The following is a 17,111-nucleotide window of genomic DNA, read 5'->3' on the forward strand; positions in this document are numbered from 1 at the left end:
GCAGTGCTGAGGGAGGAAACTGGCTGGTTGTGGAGACCTGGAACAAAGCAAACCTCCAGGTCTCCTGACTCCTGCAGCTCATCCCTGGGTCTGCCTGAGAACGAGCTAGAGTGAGCAAATTGCCTCTTCCTAAGGGACAATGTTGTACAGAAAAAAAGATGTCAGAAGGTAGTGCCAGAATACCGATGTGTGTTTGTAAAGCATGCTCTGTTCTGAACTGTTCTAGCTCAGAAGTAGCTCTGCTTCTAATTAAATGCCACAGAGATGTTACTCATTTTGGATATTTCAGCTCATGCAAGGCCGATGGGTATGAGCTTCCTTGACAAACTCCTGACTTTACTGGGAGACTGAGTGAGGGCTAACTGCTGTTGATTACTGCCTGTTGAATCTCTTCACTCTTTGAATTTCTCTCCTTGGTTCAGTGTTTTTTCCTGTCACTTTTCTGACCTAAGGCACAAAAAAGATTACAACTACTTTCCTCTTGCATTTGCATGTGTTCAGCTGATATTAAGATGTGTGAGGATTTGGTTGCCTTTGTATAGCAGGAAGTTACAGAGTCCTCACTTGCCCCATTATGTACTATTTTCTGCAGTAGGGAGACTAGGAACTGATCTCACTCTGCATATTTATTAACTCTAAAAATCTGCTGGCTATCCAGGTATTCATTACTTGCTTTAACTGATCTAAACTAAGAGATGCATCTACTTCCTGTGATCCATATACAATCTCAACTGAACTTTTTTTTTCCCCTTCCTTAAAGCTGACAATTTGCTGATTTCACCCTTTTATCTTTGCCTGCCTGCAAATATGGGGAACTTATTTTACTGTTGGTAGCTATAAGTGCAAAACAAACAAGAGTCAGGCTTTTTTACCATCATCCTGTGAATTATGGGTCTCCTTTCTCCTGAAAGCAGCCTTGCTGTCTGAGGTATTCAGCCTGCATCCCTGCAGCTTGCAGTCGATTGATATTCCTATAGACTTGCAAGTCACCTTTCATCACCTTTGAGTCTTTGCCCCCTAGCATGCAAGTCTTTCGAAGGTCTAAGGGCCTTAATGACCCTCATTGTTATGGGAACCTTTGGTAATCTAACCTGCCTTTTTCTTCTGTATTTTAAGCTATTGCTCTTAAATGTCTTCTGCTTGATCTACTCAGGCGCTAATAACCGTGTCTCCTTTTCTTAGGTCAAGGGCAGCTTTTACATTCCACCCAAAAGGCACCACAGTTTGAGATGAGGAATTCAGAAGAACAAGCAGCTACGACAGTTTTACAACGCCTGCTGCAGGAGCAGCTCAGATACGGAAACCCAAATGACAACCGTAACCTTCTTGCCTTACACCAGCAAGCCACAGGAAATGCCCCCCCCTTTCAACAGCACTGGGAGTCCAGCATCTCAGAACGAAGGGCTGAACTCCCAGGACCATCAGCTCGTGACTCATGCTGCCCGTCAGGAGCCCCAGGGCCAGGAAATACAGGTGGACAACAGCATCATGGAGAAGCAGCTCTCCCCGCGACTCCAGAACAGCGAGGACCTCCCGACCTATGAGGAAGCCAAAGTGCAGTCACAGTATTTCAGGGGCCAGCCACATGCTAGTGTCGGGGCAGCGTTTTATGTAACGGGGGTGACCAACCAAAAAATGAGGACTGAAGGGCGGCCCACAGTTCAGCGGGTGAGCCCAGGGAAGGTCCACCAGGATGAAGGACTTAAGGACCTCAAGCAAGGACACGTCCGTTCCCTGAGCGAGAGGCTGATGCAGCTGTCCTTGGCCACCAGTGGTGTCAAGGCGCACGCGCCCGTCACGAGCGCACCGCTCTCCCCTCTCTCTCCACTTTCTCCTCAGCAGTCGAGCGACCCTTATAAAAATTCTGGCTCCAGTGAGTTCTACAAGAACTCTGTGCAGCCGCCTTCCCAGCCCAGCATGAAAGGGATGGAGCAGAGGGGTCCTCCTCCGGAGTATCCTTACAAAAATGTGTCCACCCCATCTATGAACTGCAAACCTCAGGACTCGGGGCATTTCTATAGTGATCATCGCGTGAGCCAGCAGGGAAGATCCGATGGGCCTATGATGAGGTATCAACATCCCCCTGAGTATGGGTCAGTCAGGTAAGCAAGATTCTTAAAATGGCAGCCAGATAAGAAAAGAAAGCATAAAACTCAGTCCACTGTTTTCACTCCTGAGGTAGATTATCTTTCAGCAAAGATTTCATCTCTTTCATATGAGACCATGTATTGTGTTCAGCTGCAGACGGTGTCTGGAAGAACTGTAAGCTCTTTCACTGGCTTAGCTAGAGAGACCTGACGCCTTTTAGAGAGGAAAAAAATGCACAACCAAAAAAAAAAAACCACCCAAACAAAAAACAACAGACCAGCTTGATTTTATGGCAAGGGGAAGTTTAATGCAGCTCCAGAGCCACGCAGAAGGCTTGCTTTAAGGAAAGGGGAAAAAAAGGTTGTGGTGTGATTCATTCTAGAAACTTGCAGTTACTTATTGCAGTACTTAAGCTGTGCTTTAATTACATCTGCCAAGGGAAAGTATTTTTATTTTTTTTTTTTTTAGGTTCAAGCTGCACCTAAATGCCACATAGTAAAGAAGAAAGTGAGTGAAATCAGTAATGGTGTGGGGGACAAAAATGGCCAGAGCTTCCCTTAGAGTTTTCCAGATTTTTCAGTGGGCCAGCACGTAGGAGTAGAAAGCGTGTGCTTTGTTTCTCATTCAAGACTTGCTTGTTTGGCTTTTGTTAATTTTCCTTGCACAATTTGAAATCCCAGCCTGTTCTGGTTCTCTCTAGATTAGAAAGTAGATTTGGCTTGAGCCAAATGCTGATGGCCACGTGGGTGAAGATGAAGTTTTATTCACATGGATTGAAAATATGGCTCTCCTTTACCTGCTTCCTTACTGTCTCATCTCTATCCAAGGCTGGGGAGAGGGAACTTTGGTATTATGATTTTGGCCTGGCTTTGAACCTAAAAGAGTAATACAAAGGAGCAACGGGAGGGAATTGCTACAGAAGAAAATGGTGAGGTCTCTCTGCATTTGTGTTTGCACATACTGTGTTGTGTTTTCAGGGGAGTGGGAGGAAGAAACCAGTCTGTATTTGGGAACAGAGTCTGAGCTTTGGAGAATTTGAATCTGCTCAGAACCTTCTTAGTCCTATGGGGAGCTATTTTCAGAGTTTGTCCACCATTGTTTGTGATCTGAAATGACTTCAGCAGCATACAAGCCTGATGAAAAGGCCCTTTGATCTGGCTAAATAAATAATAAAGAGGCCAGGAAGAGGGGAAGTAAAGGGTTTGGGGGGGGTGGTAGTGATTGTCGAAGCTCATTGCAAATCTTTTTGAAAATTCAAAGGCCTCAAATCTGCACGCAGGGGAAGGAAACAGATCCTTAGTGCTTGTGCTGCATCATAAATGCTCCTAATATTTAATATAGTGAGTCTGAGACATTGCCTGCTTGCTGTGCAAGGGAGAGGTATTTGAAAACATGCCAACAGTCAGCTCCTCTAGACAGGGTGATTTTTGTCTGTATTGGATGGATCCTGGCTGCTTGGAAAAAAGAGGGGGGAGGAGGAGAAAGGTTCAGCTGGCGAGGTTTCCAGTAGGGGAAGCAACTGAAATTTGTCTTCAAAGCACTGGGAATCTAATGAGGTTACTTTTTAACCTAAATAGCTGTACAGAGAAGAGGTTTCCTTTGCAAGCGAATGCTGAAGCAGTAGAACAATTGCAAGACTAATCCATAAATTACAGAGCGGTGTAGTGAAGGAAGGGAGCGAGTCCCCTCCCATATTAAGAGAAACAGTCATTCAGACAAGAAATCTTCTCTGCTACCAAAGGTGCAGCTGGGCAGTGGCATGAGCATTTTAAAGGCACGTGACTGTGAGGAGTGTGTTTGCCTGGCACCTGACAGTGCGTCTTTGCAGCCTCTCTGCAGCGATAAAGTATTTTCAGCCGCTGCAGCTTTCCTGGGCTGCAGCTCTGTTTATCAGGATTAATTGGGATTGGTAAACGTGTGCATTTTTTGAACTGCACGGCAAGGAAACAAAGCCCCTTCTTTCTGCTGGCGAAGCCACACCCTTTTCTGCGGGTTTTCCCCTCATTGTTCAGGGGAATTTGAGGGTGACCTAACGATGTGGTTAAATAAAACCCGTTGAGCAAGATAAACATTGGGGAATTCACGACATTCTCATGCTTCACCCTCCCCGCTCTGGGAAAGGAATGGGCTGTGTGGTAAGTTTAAACCAGTCTGCAAACAGTTTGCCTCACCTGCTCCTGGGCGGCGTAAGTTTGGGAACATGTATGTGTTCGTAGCAGTGTTAGTTTAATGTAAATACTGGGCATGCCAGGGGCATCTGCGCTGCTATTTGGAAATTGTAAAGTTCAGAAGAGGACTGGCTGCATGCAAAGCTCCAGAATCCCATTCTCTCCTCAACATCTCCATTGTACCTAAGCACCGGTGATGCCACGAACGTTCAGGTCTAAGAGGAGTCCTGGCCTCAGCGTGCAGCGGTCGTGTCCCCCATGGCAGAACTGGGACGAAGGGGCTGGTTGGATTCTGCCTTGTGCACTGAGGAGCCTTGCTGCCTCCGATTCCAGCGCCATCCCCCGCCCAAGTGACCGAGTGCTGCTGGGATTAATCCCGCTGACTGCACAGAAACTTTTTAAGAGTTTGTCCCATAATTAGTAAATCCCTTCTGTGTCCCACGTTCCCCCGAGCAGCATCAAAGCGGGGATAATCAGGTGCGGCATGGAGGCAGAACAAAACCGCATCAGTTTGATTTCAGCCGCCTGGCTGAGCGGAGCCTGCTCCCTCCTGCACTCTGTGTCCTGGCTCACAGGGAGGGCTGGAGGCAGTGGGGACCCGTGATGGCTTGAGCCTGATGTAGCAGGAGAAGCTGGGAAGGAAAAAATGGTTTTTAACAAGCCAGAGACCTTTTCTGCTCTCTTCATTTTTCTGTCCTCCCCGCTTTGCTCCTCTGCGCATAGATCTTCTGCATGGCTTGGTTCCTGTAATCCTGGCAGCCTCTGCACTCCTGTTGGCTGGGTTTGCTTGCAGAGCCGTATCTCTATCTTTGTGACTTAAAAGCTAATGTGACCCTTGTAGTTGCGGAGCCATAAATCCACAGTTGTACTTGGCCCGCGTGGCGTGTTTCTCCAGTGTTTGCCAGGGACTGTAAAGGAAGCGGAGATTCTTGTGTCATAGCATTCAAAATGAAGTGGCCCTTAAAGTTCTTTTCTCAAGCTTAAACATTTCTAGGAATTATTGCAGGGTTGTTTTCAGGGTTTGAGGTGTTTATGACAGCAAGGCAAATTGAAAGATACTGAGTAATTTTGTTTTTCAAGTATTTCAAGAGTCTGTCTGCATTTTTGCATGATATAATTGCAATTACTGCTGCAGGTTACCTGAGGACAGTTTCTCTCATGGAGAACAGTTTCTGCTACCTTTCTATCAGCAGTTCTGTGAAGTGACCTCAGGAGTGATTTGTACCTTAAGATTTAAGACTCTGACTTAAAAAAATCTCAAGCAATACCATTGGGTTCATCTGCCTTCCTAAATAAACTCCACAATTCTCACATTAATCTGAGGGAAGGGTCTCAGAGCTGGGTATTTTGAAGTGTATATATGAGAAGAATATATATGAGAAGAATATGTATGTAAGTATTTTGTGAGACAGAATTGAAAGTAGCGAGGATACTAAAAAGTTCTGTAAATGTGCAGATGAAGGTTTTCATAGAAGATCTTAAAAGGCTGAGACGTCACTGGGGGGTTACTGGGAAATATTCTTTTTAAACATGGGCTGTATCAGCCCTGTTGGATAATCTTGCTGGGAATTTGTGTCACTTTGGAAACTCTGAAGCTGTTGGTAATGCAAGAAAATTGGGGCTTCCAGCTCTCATGTTGTAGCTTGAACCTGTGAGATTGCTGTATTCTGAAGATGTGAGAGGCTTTGGATGTGAGTGCCAAAATGCTGGAAATGTTGGAAATATATCTTGTTTAGAAATAGTTGGCCATGATTTCCTGGAGTTCTTTACAATAGATTTTTTTTTTTAAAGTTGTTTTTGAGTATGTCAGTACAAGGAGGGTCCCTTCAGAATTTAGCTGCCACTGTTGCATCTTCGACCTCCTTTCCTTTGAGTTCCTCTCTTTAGGGCTCGTATGCTGTGGAAACAGCAAGGTTTTGGTGGCAGGATGACGAGATGCATTTACTGAAATATCCCAGATTGTCAGCATCCCTATCTAAAGAGTCCCCAGGCTTATATTACCAGCACATGCAGATTGGGTTAATCCTATCTGAATAACTGCTTCAAGTTGTTTTCAAAAAGAGTTTTGTGGATTCAAAATGGGAAAGGTTTGTTTTCAGCCAGGAGGCAGACTGGCAACATATGTATTTTGATCTAACCTCTGCAGGCCATCACAGATTGTCACAACAAGATTAGTCCTTAATTGATTAAAAAATCAGAGGAACATGACATCATGTAAAGAGAGAGTTGGAGGAGCTGGAGAGTGTGTGAAGATGCAAAGTTTTAACTAACCTGAGTGAGCTGAGAACGGTGTTGGAAACCACCTGAGACAAACTAGATGACCTTGAGCACATCCTGTGTTGGTTTTTGCCTTATTCTTCGTTGTGAGAACTGATGAATAAAAGTAATGAAATAAATGCATTAAGTGGGGCTGACCTGCCAGGAGAGGAAGAACCAAATTGCTGCTACTAATTTGAACATTCCTGAGGAAATTACTTGCACAACTGTCTTATGCGTAACCCCTGAGATCCTTGTGCCACATGTAATCATTCCTGGGAAAATGCAGCTCCTGAAATGATGATGCTGTTGGGGGCCACAGTCACCTGAGTGGGAGGAAGGGAAGAACAGTAACTAGAGCAGTAATTATTTGTTTCTTCCCAAGTGTGAGAATGAGTAGATTTGTTTCCCCATTAGAGAACTTGAATGTCACCTTGAGGGTTTCTCTGCACCTTCTCTGCTGGAAAGCAGGGAAAATGAGATGCAGCTCTGAAATGGTGAACCCTGCCTGAGAACGTATTGACTCCTACGTGCACTGGCAGCCAGATGTGAGTAATACAGACGTTTCCTCTTTGGACGGGTATGAAGAGTTGATGCGTTCGCTCTGCACAGGACAGGAAGGATGATGCCGAGTGTTTGCACATAGGCCGAGAAGCCCGTTGTGTAACCCTTTGGCTTCCAGTTCAGGTCCACATCTGCTGCCGTTAACTGACACATGGCTAACCCTCCTGGTGTGGTGGGAGAGCAGTGCTGGGGGCTGCTGTGAACATCAGTATCCCTGGTGTGCTCAGCACAGCCATTCCGTAGGGTCCTTCCTGTGAGCACAAACAACCACGGGGGTATTCTGCAGCAGCTCCAGACAGGTGGAGCAGTGTGTACTTTTCCAGCTGCAGGGTTCAACTGCAGCCCAGAGGATAGGAAATTTTATCAGAACAGAACTGCAGAACTGAACTGCCAGAGTGGGTCTGTATCAGCCTGAGTTCTATGCTTGAGAAGAGACTGCCTGGAGAGGGTAGACCTCAGCTGCTAGTGTAAAGAATGTCTAGAGAAGTTAGAGATTGAATGTCATGGGAAGAAGCAGCAAAGCCTGCCCTCTGAGATCATCCAAGTACGGTAAATCCACGGTTTCTAAAAAAGGCTTTTTCAATGGTAACATAGCACAGGTTAAAATGGGGATCTCCAGAGTCCATGAAACGTGAGCCGGAGTTAGTTCTCTGCAAGCGTGTTGCAGATGTCTAGATCTGTGTTTGATATCCTCTGGACGTTACTGTTAGGAACAGTGAGCACACTTGGTACGTTGGACAAAAGGCTCCTTCTGACTCTTAGGTTTGTTTTCACGTCCTTTAACTGTCTGATTTGACCAGGCGTGTTGGTTGATGCTTGGGAAACCTTGCACCACTGGTGCTGGCCTGGCAACAGGGAGCTTAGCCAATTCCTTTAACTTCGTATCCTTAATTACTGAAGAAGATTAATTGTTTTCTATTTAAGAGATTGCATTTTTCAGGACAAAAGAGAAGTCCTCAGCTCAGCCATTTTATTCACAGTGTGTGGAAAAAAAGTTGTAAAAATAATTTTTGCCAGTGGTTGCTGATGGAATTTCTCTTAGTGTTTCTATATAAAATAGACACACGATTATGACCATCACATAGTTAGAATTGATTTTCTGCTACCAGATTGATTTTTGAAGTATTTATTTAAACAAATGTATATTCAAAGCCCTGAACATGAGAGGTTTCTATGTGGAAATACCTGTGAATAGGAGCTATACAGCTCACGCCTTTATCACTTGGTTCATGCATCATCTATGTGACTTTGATGGAGTTTCTGCTCTCTGTTTTCCAGGCAGAACCCAGATGTACAGCTGCAGTTACAACAGAGACCACCTCACCATCACAGTCCAACTTCTTCCTTGACATCTTTGGGATCTTTGACCTTGCTTCAGTCTCCACCGCCATCCAGGCTGTCCCCTTCCCAGCACCAGCAACCCCTGACTCCAAGCCAGGGAGATCCTGGCATTCTGCCACGGACCCAGCAGCCTTTCTTGTCAAACCAAGTCCATCAGGGAGATTTGTACCGACTATGCCAGCCTTTCCTTGGCCCGCAGCAGCAGCAAGGCGATTCCTATTCAGTGATGTCCCGGGCTCAGCAGATACCTTCCCCATATCAGCAAATGCAAGTAGATCCTTTTGCCATAGTTTCCAGGGCCCAGCAAATGGTGGAAATCCTGTCGGAAGAAAACCGATCTCTACGACAGGAGCTGGATGGGTGTTATGAGAAGGTAGCCCGACTGCAGAAGGTGGGTGTTCTTGAATGTCAGACACTCTCCTGTGTCTGGTATCATCCATAATTGAATAATCTAATCTGCAGTTGTTAATGTTGCTTGCTTAAGGGATTGATGTATCTACTTCAGTCTTTTATATGTAGATAGAATAATTGTATCCTGTCCCTTTGGGCAGTCCTTAACTTCATCGGAAGATGGAATCAAAGCCTTCAGTTTTATTCTGACAGGTAATTGACCATGCTCAAAAGAGCATCCTCATCAGTTGTCTCAAATAGGCTGGCTGCTTGGCTTGCTTAATTAAAGCTAGTGTTTTTATTTCCACATAGCAGCAGACTTTGTTTTCCCATCAGTTTGAAAGAGTTTAGAGACTGTGGGAAGGGTTCATCTGAGCTGACTTGAGTACATGGTCACACAAGTAGACAACAGGGAGCATGACTGCAAAACTGGCTGGCAGGACATAGTGCAGGAGAAGTACTGCTGCTATGGCTACATTAGAGACATTTGGATTGCAGGGCTGAAACTAACGCTTTGTCACTGGAGTCATTTAAAAAGCCTTCCCTCAGTACTGCACAACTGCTACGAAAACTTAGAAGTCTCTTTGGATCAAGCTATTTACCACCTTTGGCTTTATGGAACAAGTAGAATAGGTGATGATAAAACCCTTCTCCCGTACATTAAAAACAGTAATAAAAAGCTCCAATGAGAGCCATCACTAATAAGCTTGAGGGATATTTTCATTGCAGCCTTTTAGAAATAACTTCTGGATGACCAACAGTTTAAAGTTGCACAGCCAGTCAGCCTTGCTTTGCTTTGCAGCTGTGAAAAGGCTAATGCTGCTTGTAACCTAGGACTTTGTGGGCCTTTCTGTGCTCTTTGCACTGAGCAGTCTCCAGGACCATAAAAATGTGTGTCTGATTAAAACACTTGTTTGAGTTCAGATGACCAGTGTGGCTTCCCACGCTGATTTATTTTCTACGTTGCCTCTTTCCAGGGACATATGTTCATTGTGTTGTATTTTATTTGGAAGGTTCCTCACCAGGAAATGCTTTAGAGAAATGTTTGACTGCTTCCTGATAATGAAAGAAGGATACCAATGATTTCCCTTCCATGCCCCTATTGATCTCTTAGTACGTGCATCCATACTTCTGTAGCAGTGCAAAGCTGTGCCTGGCAAGGAGAGTTAGAAGTGAATGTTCCCCTGCTCTGGGTGATCAGCTGCTTGCTGCAGCTTAAATCGAGCAGCTTTACACCGAAGGCTAGAAGGAAGGAGAAAACTTATTTTACTACAGTTGTTTATGTGTGCCTTTGTTCCACCCTCCCCCCAAGTTACGTAGATGGAATATTTTAAAATACAACTAAGATGTGGAAGTGTAAGTATAGAACATCAGGAGGTTTTATTGTGAATTTTGGACTGTAACAATTACAGATCAGCAGAGTTCATCAGCAGTGTAGGATCTGCTACTAGCATTTTTTAGTATAGGTTGACTTTCTTGTTTTATTTTATTTAACCAACTCAGTATCACATTAGCTATTTCTTCAGTATATATCTTCTTTTTTTTTGCCCAAACTGATACTAGTATCAAACAGTTCTGGACATACAAAAAAAAAGTAGATGACATTTGCACTTCTTCAGTTCACTGTATTAGTGCTCTGATTGTGTTGGGGAAGTAGAACTAGAGACTGGAAGCAGGGTCCAGATTTTTGTTCCAGCCACTGGTATTCTTAAGGAGGATCCCTCAGAAAATGAGATTCTGTCATTTCGTTTGATGTGTAGCTGCATTTTATCTCAACAAAGAAAACAAGAGAAGGCAATCTCTTCTGAGATTAAATGAAACGAATTGTAAGTGATAAAATAGTGTGTGCTTGTTTTCACTTCCACTGCAGCTGGAAACAGAAATTCAGCAAGTTTCAGAGGCATACAAAAACCTGGAGAAATCATCCTCTAAGCGGGATGCCCTGGAGAAGGCCATGAGAAACAAGCTGGAAGGAGAAATTCGTAGGCTTCATGATTTCAACAGGGATCTGAGAGGTGAATGAAGTAAAACTTTTCTTCAATATTGTATTTTTACTGTTGTTCTTACTCATCAAGCCAGTGTGTTGCCATGGGAGTCGTCATGTCTGCAGACGCAGTTGGATGTGACTGGATACTCGGGTATATTCAGTAGTCTGGGATTTTAAGCATTTGCTGAGAGTATGAGAAGGCAGGTTTAGAAGAGTGCTGGTGTCTCATTTCTAGCCTGTTTCTCATTGAGAAGAAATGTGATAAGCCAAATGCCATAAACCAGATGCAGGCCTGGAATTCTCTTGTCTTATTATCCTAGACAAAATTTGTGCAATTTGTTCAGTTTATCCAAATGGGAAGATGCTTTGCTGACTGCCTAATCCCACACCAGGCATGTTCACTTTATTTCCTGTCCAATGACCTCTCTGCACTGACATACAAATTGCAGTGTCTGTTCTTCCTGAAGGTCTTGTCATTCCTTATCAACATAGGCATCTGTTTTTTTGGATCCCTTTTCCAAAGTGAGATGTTGTTAGTGTCTGGTTCTTGCTAAGAGGCTGAGGCTGCAGAATGGCTGGCAGTGGAGAGCGGTGTTGAATGGTATTTGACCTTAATATGAGTCAAAGTTTTTAACATTAGTTTGAAAGGTGAAAAACAACTGCAATGTTAGATCTGTGAAAGTGTATAATTGGTCTTTTAAAATGTACGTTTAATTTTTTTCCGAAAGCCATCTGATTGTCCTACATGTCATCTTCTTTCTCTGTCTGTAGTCTCGGAGTAAGATCATGTTTTCAGAAGCTAAAAAATATGCATCCAAAATATGAGGCCATAAATTGCCCAGTGCTAGTGAGAGAGACAGTACACAAAGGCCCGCATTAAATAATTTTATTCATAATAAAACACTGCATAAATATTTCATTTTTATTTTCATAATCTGATACAAATTTCTAGTAGCCTACAGCAGCAGAACTGCTAAGCTATCCCTGGGATTTTATGTTTTTCTCTGAAGTCAGGTAATTAGACAACAGTGGTTTAATCTTCAAACTATTAAGATGTAGTGGAGGATTATAAGGGAATCTTTTAATTACGTGGGGAGATTTATTTGTGTGGGAAAAATGAGTTTATTTGAAGAGATTTTTGAAACCATTTTTTGTGAAATTTGTGACACAGAAGACTGAAATGTATCAGCTCTTCATACTGAATTCTATAGGGAATCTCAACATCTATAAAAATAGAAAAAAATGAACATAAATTAGGTTACAGTTGTTTAAAGGATTTTTTTTAAACTCTGTTTAATCTGTTTTGTCTCCTTCAAAATATTTTCTGAAGGACGTAATTAGAAACATTTAAGAAATGAGTGGCAGCTTTTGATAGTCTTTTCGCTTTTGACTGTGTAGAAGATCCACTCCCTGAGCTTGAGAGTCTTTAATGCTTGAAAGTTTTTTGATTCTTTAGCATTTCTTTTCTTGACAAATTCTGCAGAACGTATGGAGACAGCCAACAAGCAGCTTGCGGAGAAGGAATTTGAGGGGTCTGAAGACAATCGGAAAACCATCTCTCAACTCTTTGCACAAAGTGAGTTATACAGTCATTATAGGTCATTAGGAGTGCTCTAGTCACTCTTAAAAGGATAAACATGCAGCAGATGAATGTAGGAAACTGACAGATCTGACCTACCAGGACTGAAACTGGGGCACTGGCAGTCCAAAACCGGCAGTGCAGAGAGGAGGACAAATTTAAGAATTATTGTTCTGTCAGTATGTACAGTCTATCTGATGGTGTTTGCTAGAGATTTTGGAGCAAATGTAGTGTACGGTTGCATTGTAAAAATAGTGTTTACTCCATAATGTGTAATAGAATTTGAGCAACTATTTTCTTCCCTGAAAGCTTTGGAATTAAACCTTCCCAGACTGCCAAAAATCCTGGCATGACTTATGGACAGTGGGACTGGAACCCTGAAGGTCTCCCATCTCTCTCTCCTCTTTAATTTGCTGCTCACTATCCGGCTCAGCACAAGCAGGGGGAATTAAAAATGCCTGCAGTATGTTGTGCTGTGTGTCATGAATTCTGTGTGCAGCAGTGGATTTATCACAGGGCAAACCAAAATGACAGATGTGAAATGCTGCTTTTCCTTTGTACAAAAATGTCTCAAGGCTGATGGCAGCGAGCCAACTTTCCTTTCATTCCGTGCTGCGCCCCACCCTTCTGACAATGCTTACTTTTCACAATTGTTATATAAAGGTAATGCAATAGAAAGTAACATTGCAAAATAGTGATTTTCTATGATGTAACACGAGCTGCTTCTGCTCTGACAGATGCTGGTATCCCCCCTCTTGTGTTGTCTATAGCTTATTCCTTGTGGCTTACATCGCAAGCAAAAAGCTGTCAGTGTGTGAGTTCTGCTCTCCTGGTGGTAGTGGGAAATCTGTGATTGTACTCTGGCTTTTAGGATTTCATACGTTTGCCCAAGGAGGTGGGAAGGCCAAAGCTGTGAAGCCATAGGTGCCATTTCTACTTCTGGATGCATGTGGAAAGCTTAGTGCTGTGTTTTATCGATCCCAGTATTTCTTGGGATACTGTAGGCACTTGTTGGTGAGGCAGAACTCATTTGAAGAAAAATCTGGAATAAAACCTCCAAAAGCTTTGCTGCAAGCACTTACAGATTAGCAGAGTGCCAGCACTGATTGATACCTTCTGGCGTAATGCCACCCTACCTCATCTCTGCCCATCTTCTGCAATACGTTTTAAACATGCTGACACTGTCAGCGGCTCATTTCCTGGGTGGAGGAGAAGTGCTAGGATGGGAAAGATGGGGAACTGAACAGAATAGGCTGGTACTGGCATTAGCCTTTATCCTTGTCTCTTATGTCCAAGGTTAGCTCTGAATTGCAGTTGGAATTTGCTATGCAGAGCTCTGAGGTGCTGCTGGTTGAGAGGTTTCTTCTGTAACCTATGTGTGGGCTGCATCAGTTCCCTAGCAAAAGGGAATCTTTAGCTGTTCTGTATTGCTAAAGCTTTGCTCTTGGCTCTTCTGCTGGCAGAAGGAAGGGAGTAATTGTGGTTCTGTAAATATAGTTATGCACATGCTTGCACAAATGTGCCTGTGTACTCCATATGCAGTCTGTCCTAACACCCAGAATCTAGTTCCTGTTTTTCAAGCCTTACTCTCCTTGTCCTCATTCCTTTGTCGTGGGATATTACTTTCTGGAATGTAGTTTCTCTGGTGTTGTCAGTGCTGGGTGTAGATCACTGCAGGGAGTATTCTGTGGTTATGTATCCAGTGAGTATGTTAATGTTATCATTGTAGCTGGTTGGCATGAGCTGGGAATGACAGCATAGGCAGAGGACATCAGCTTTGTGTTGTGGCTTTGCCTTACACTTTTGTGTGATAATTTCATCAGTTCCAAGTTATTGTATCCTGCATGGTTGTTTTTTTTTTTTTTTTTTTTTTTTTTTTTTTTTAAATGAAAGCAGTTAACCTGTTCCTGACACACAAAGCATGGGCACTCCCACTATGTCCAGCACTTTCTGGAGTGCAGCAGAAAGGGAATAAGTGCCTGCGTCAGTACAGGTTAGGGGCTGACCTGCTGCAAAGGAGCTCTGCGGAGAAGGACCTGGGTGTCCTGGTGAATAACAGGATGGCCATGAGTGAGCAGTGATCCCTGATGGCCAAGAGAGAGTCCAGTGGAGGGCCACAAAGATGAAGAGGGGCCTGGAGCATCTCCTGTACAAAAAAAGGCTGAGAGACCTGGGGCTGTTCAGCCTGGAGGAGAGAAGGCTGAGAGGGGATTTCAGCACTGTTTACATAAATATCTAATGGGCAGTATCAAGTGGATGGGGCCAGGCTCTTTTCAGTGGAGCTCAACAACATGATGGGCACAGACTGGAACAGAGGAAATTCCATGTGAACATGAGAAAATGCTTAGAGGGTGACAGCAGTGGAACAGGCTGTCAGAGAGACTGGAGTCTCATTCTCTGGAGTTATTCAGAATCACAGAATTGTAGGGGTTGGAAGGGACCTCTGGAGATCATCGAGACCAACCAACCCCCCTGCCAAAGCAAGTTCACAACCCAGCTGGATGCTTTCTTGTGCAACCTTCTACAGGGAACCTGCTTTAGCAGGGGGGTTGGACTCAGTCATCTCCAGAGGTCCCTTCCAACTCCTGTGATTCTGTGACCAGCCACTGTGCTTGGAGTGGCTTTAGAGCACTAAGCATGAGCTCTCAGTACTGTGCAGAAAGCTTGTTGAACTGCAGGTGTGTTTTAAGTAGTGACAGGACAAACACAGGTGCGTAGGTCCTGGCCCAAATGATTTTAAGGGCAGTAGAGGAGGACCAAGGAGTTTTCCTTGCTTGTTCCTCTGGTGAAGCTGACTGCCAAGTGGGGTGAGTGCATGTTCTCTTGAGAAGGTGGGCAACTGCCCCAAGCAGAACACCTTTTCTTCACACCATGTCCACAAGCAGGAGTACAACGTCTTCAGGCACAAAAGCTTACCATCTATCCTCCCCAGCCAGGGATATTAAAACTACCCAGTTTGTTTTCTAGTGTTGAAAGCTCAGAGGTGAAGAGGTGCCAAGTTTTGCTAACCATCTGTATAATCAGAGCAAATTACCTAACTGTACTGAGTGATACATCTTCTATTCCTCCATGCTAGCATTGTGGCATATTGTTACTTGAAGGTAACATGCTTGTTTTTCAGGGTTACAAATTCTTCCTTGAAAGCCACATAATTTTTATCCCTTAAGCAATAGATTTGCGTTCTGTGTCTTGTGAGAAGTTGCCCCATCTTTCCTTCACCTCTGAATTAAAGAACTCCTGAAAGTTGAGTAGAGAAGAGTGCCTTCTGTTGGTAACTCTCACTTCCTTTTGGTAGACAAAGAAACACAGCGGGAAAAGGAGAAACTGGAAATAGAACTGGCTGCTGCACGCTCCACCAATGAAGACCAGCGAAGACACATTGAGATCCGAGACCAGGCCTTGAACAATGCTCAGGCCAAGGTGGTGAAACTGGAGGAGGAGGTAAGGAGGCTGGGAGAGAGAAACTGGGGTAATCTGCATTCCAGTAGAAGTGACTCTGGAAATAAGTGTATGTTGTGAAATAATAAGGAAATCTACTAGCTTCAAAGCTGTTTATATCGGCCTAGCTTTGTGTTGGTTAGCTAAGCCTCTGAACTGCTCACAGATAAGCCACAAATCTGTATTTTCTTGGAATTTCTGTCATCTGAGCAGCCACGTTTCATTTTCTTTTTGTTTTAACTGATAAAAATGGGCTGGAACTGAAATCCCAGCCCTCGCAAATTCTTGAATTTGGCAGAAATTCAGATCTGGATGGACTTCTAATTAATAGCGAATGAATGCAGTTTGTCCCCTAGCCAGGTGTTCCACTCACACCAGGTTATCATGGCGCGCAGTGCCGATCACTGTATGTGCCTAGTGTTCGTAATAAGCTGTGCATGACATGACCTTGGTTGTTTTCTTTCCCTTTCCTCCCAGAGGGGATAATGCAGTTGAGCTGCTTAGCTGGACAGCTTTCACAGTAGTTTCTTTTGTAGCCTTGTCCCTGTCATTCATGGCTCCCACTTCACAGCCCTTCTGCGTCATACTAACTGTCCTGCCTACTCCTTTCCTCTCAAAGGCTCCATTTCCTTGTCCCAGCCTCTGCTTCCTCTACTCCTACTCTTCCTCCATAGAGAGCCCCTGGAGGAAATTTCATGACCAGGCAGACTTCCTCTGCTGCAGGTTTGTTCTTTTCTTCAGTTCTGCCATCTGCCTGCCTACCAGCACTCATGATCACCCTCAGGAGGGCTATGCTTACATCCACCTGCATCTTGCTGTCTTGGAGACATTCCTCAGACCCCTCTCCTTTTCTGTTTTTCTTCTTCTCTGTTCAGGATCCATTTCTGCCAACAGAGGAGGAGTGGTCCGATACTTAGTGAGCATCTTCCTGTCATAACTTGCCTGTTTTCATTCTCTTCCACGTACATATGCACTCATCTTATTTTAGTCTTCTCTTCTCTAAGCTTTGTATTTGCCTCAGTAGTTTTTCCCCAAACCTCCTGTTGTTTCTTTCCCTGCTGTCCTTCATTTTTCCCCTTGCAGTATCATTTTAATCTCTACAGCTTCATGGAGGCCCTCCCTCAGTATCTCCTCTCCTGGAATTGCTCTGCCCATGTAGGATATGGATGCTGGGTTACCAGTCATCACGCTTCAGTTATCTTTCTTTGCCATTCTCCACCTCTCTTTCGTATCTCCATCACATTAAGTGTATTTCCATGGTTTATGTATCACCGTGGTTTATGCCATCCTGTTTCTCTTC

General features: G+C 44.0%; 1 protein-coding gene across 1 annotated transcript in view; it reads left to right on the plus strand.

The window, feature by feature from the left end:
* Positions 1–17,111, plus strand: part of AMOT (angiomotin) — a 47,032-nt gene that overhangs the window by 13,644 nt on the left and 16,277 nt on the right. The window contains 6 exon segments of the mRNA XM_042824881.1: positions 1,183–1,366; positions 1,368–2,102; positions 8,355–8,808; positions 10,678–10,822; positions 12,278–12,370; positions 15,669–15,814. Coding sequence (XP_042680815.1) covers positions 1,230–1,366; positions 1,368–2,102; positions 8,355–8,808; positions 10,678–10,822; positions 12,278–12,370; positions 15,669–15,814 — 1,710 coding nt within the window. The 5' untranslated portion in view covers positions 1,183–1,229.

The sequence above is a fragment of the Centrocercus urophasianus genome, unplaced genomic scaffold (assembly GCF_019232065.1).
Source record: "Centrocercus urophasianus isolate 14NV4802_14NV808 unplaced genomic scaffold, USGS_Curo_1.0 seq_24, whole genome shotgun sequence".
Classification (NCBI taxonomy): domain Eukaryota; kingdom Metazoa; phylum Chordata; class Aves; order Galliformes; family Phasianidae; genus Centrocercus; species Centrocercus urophasianus.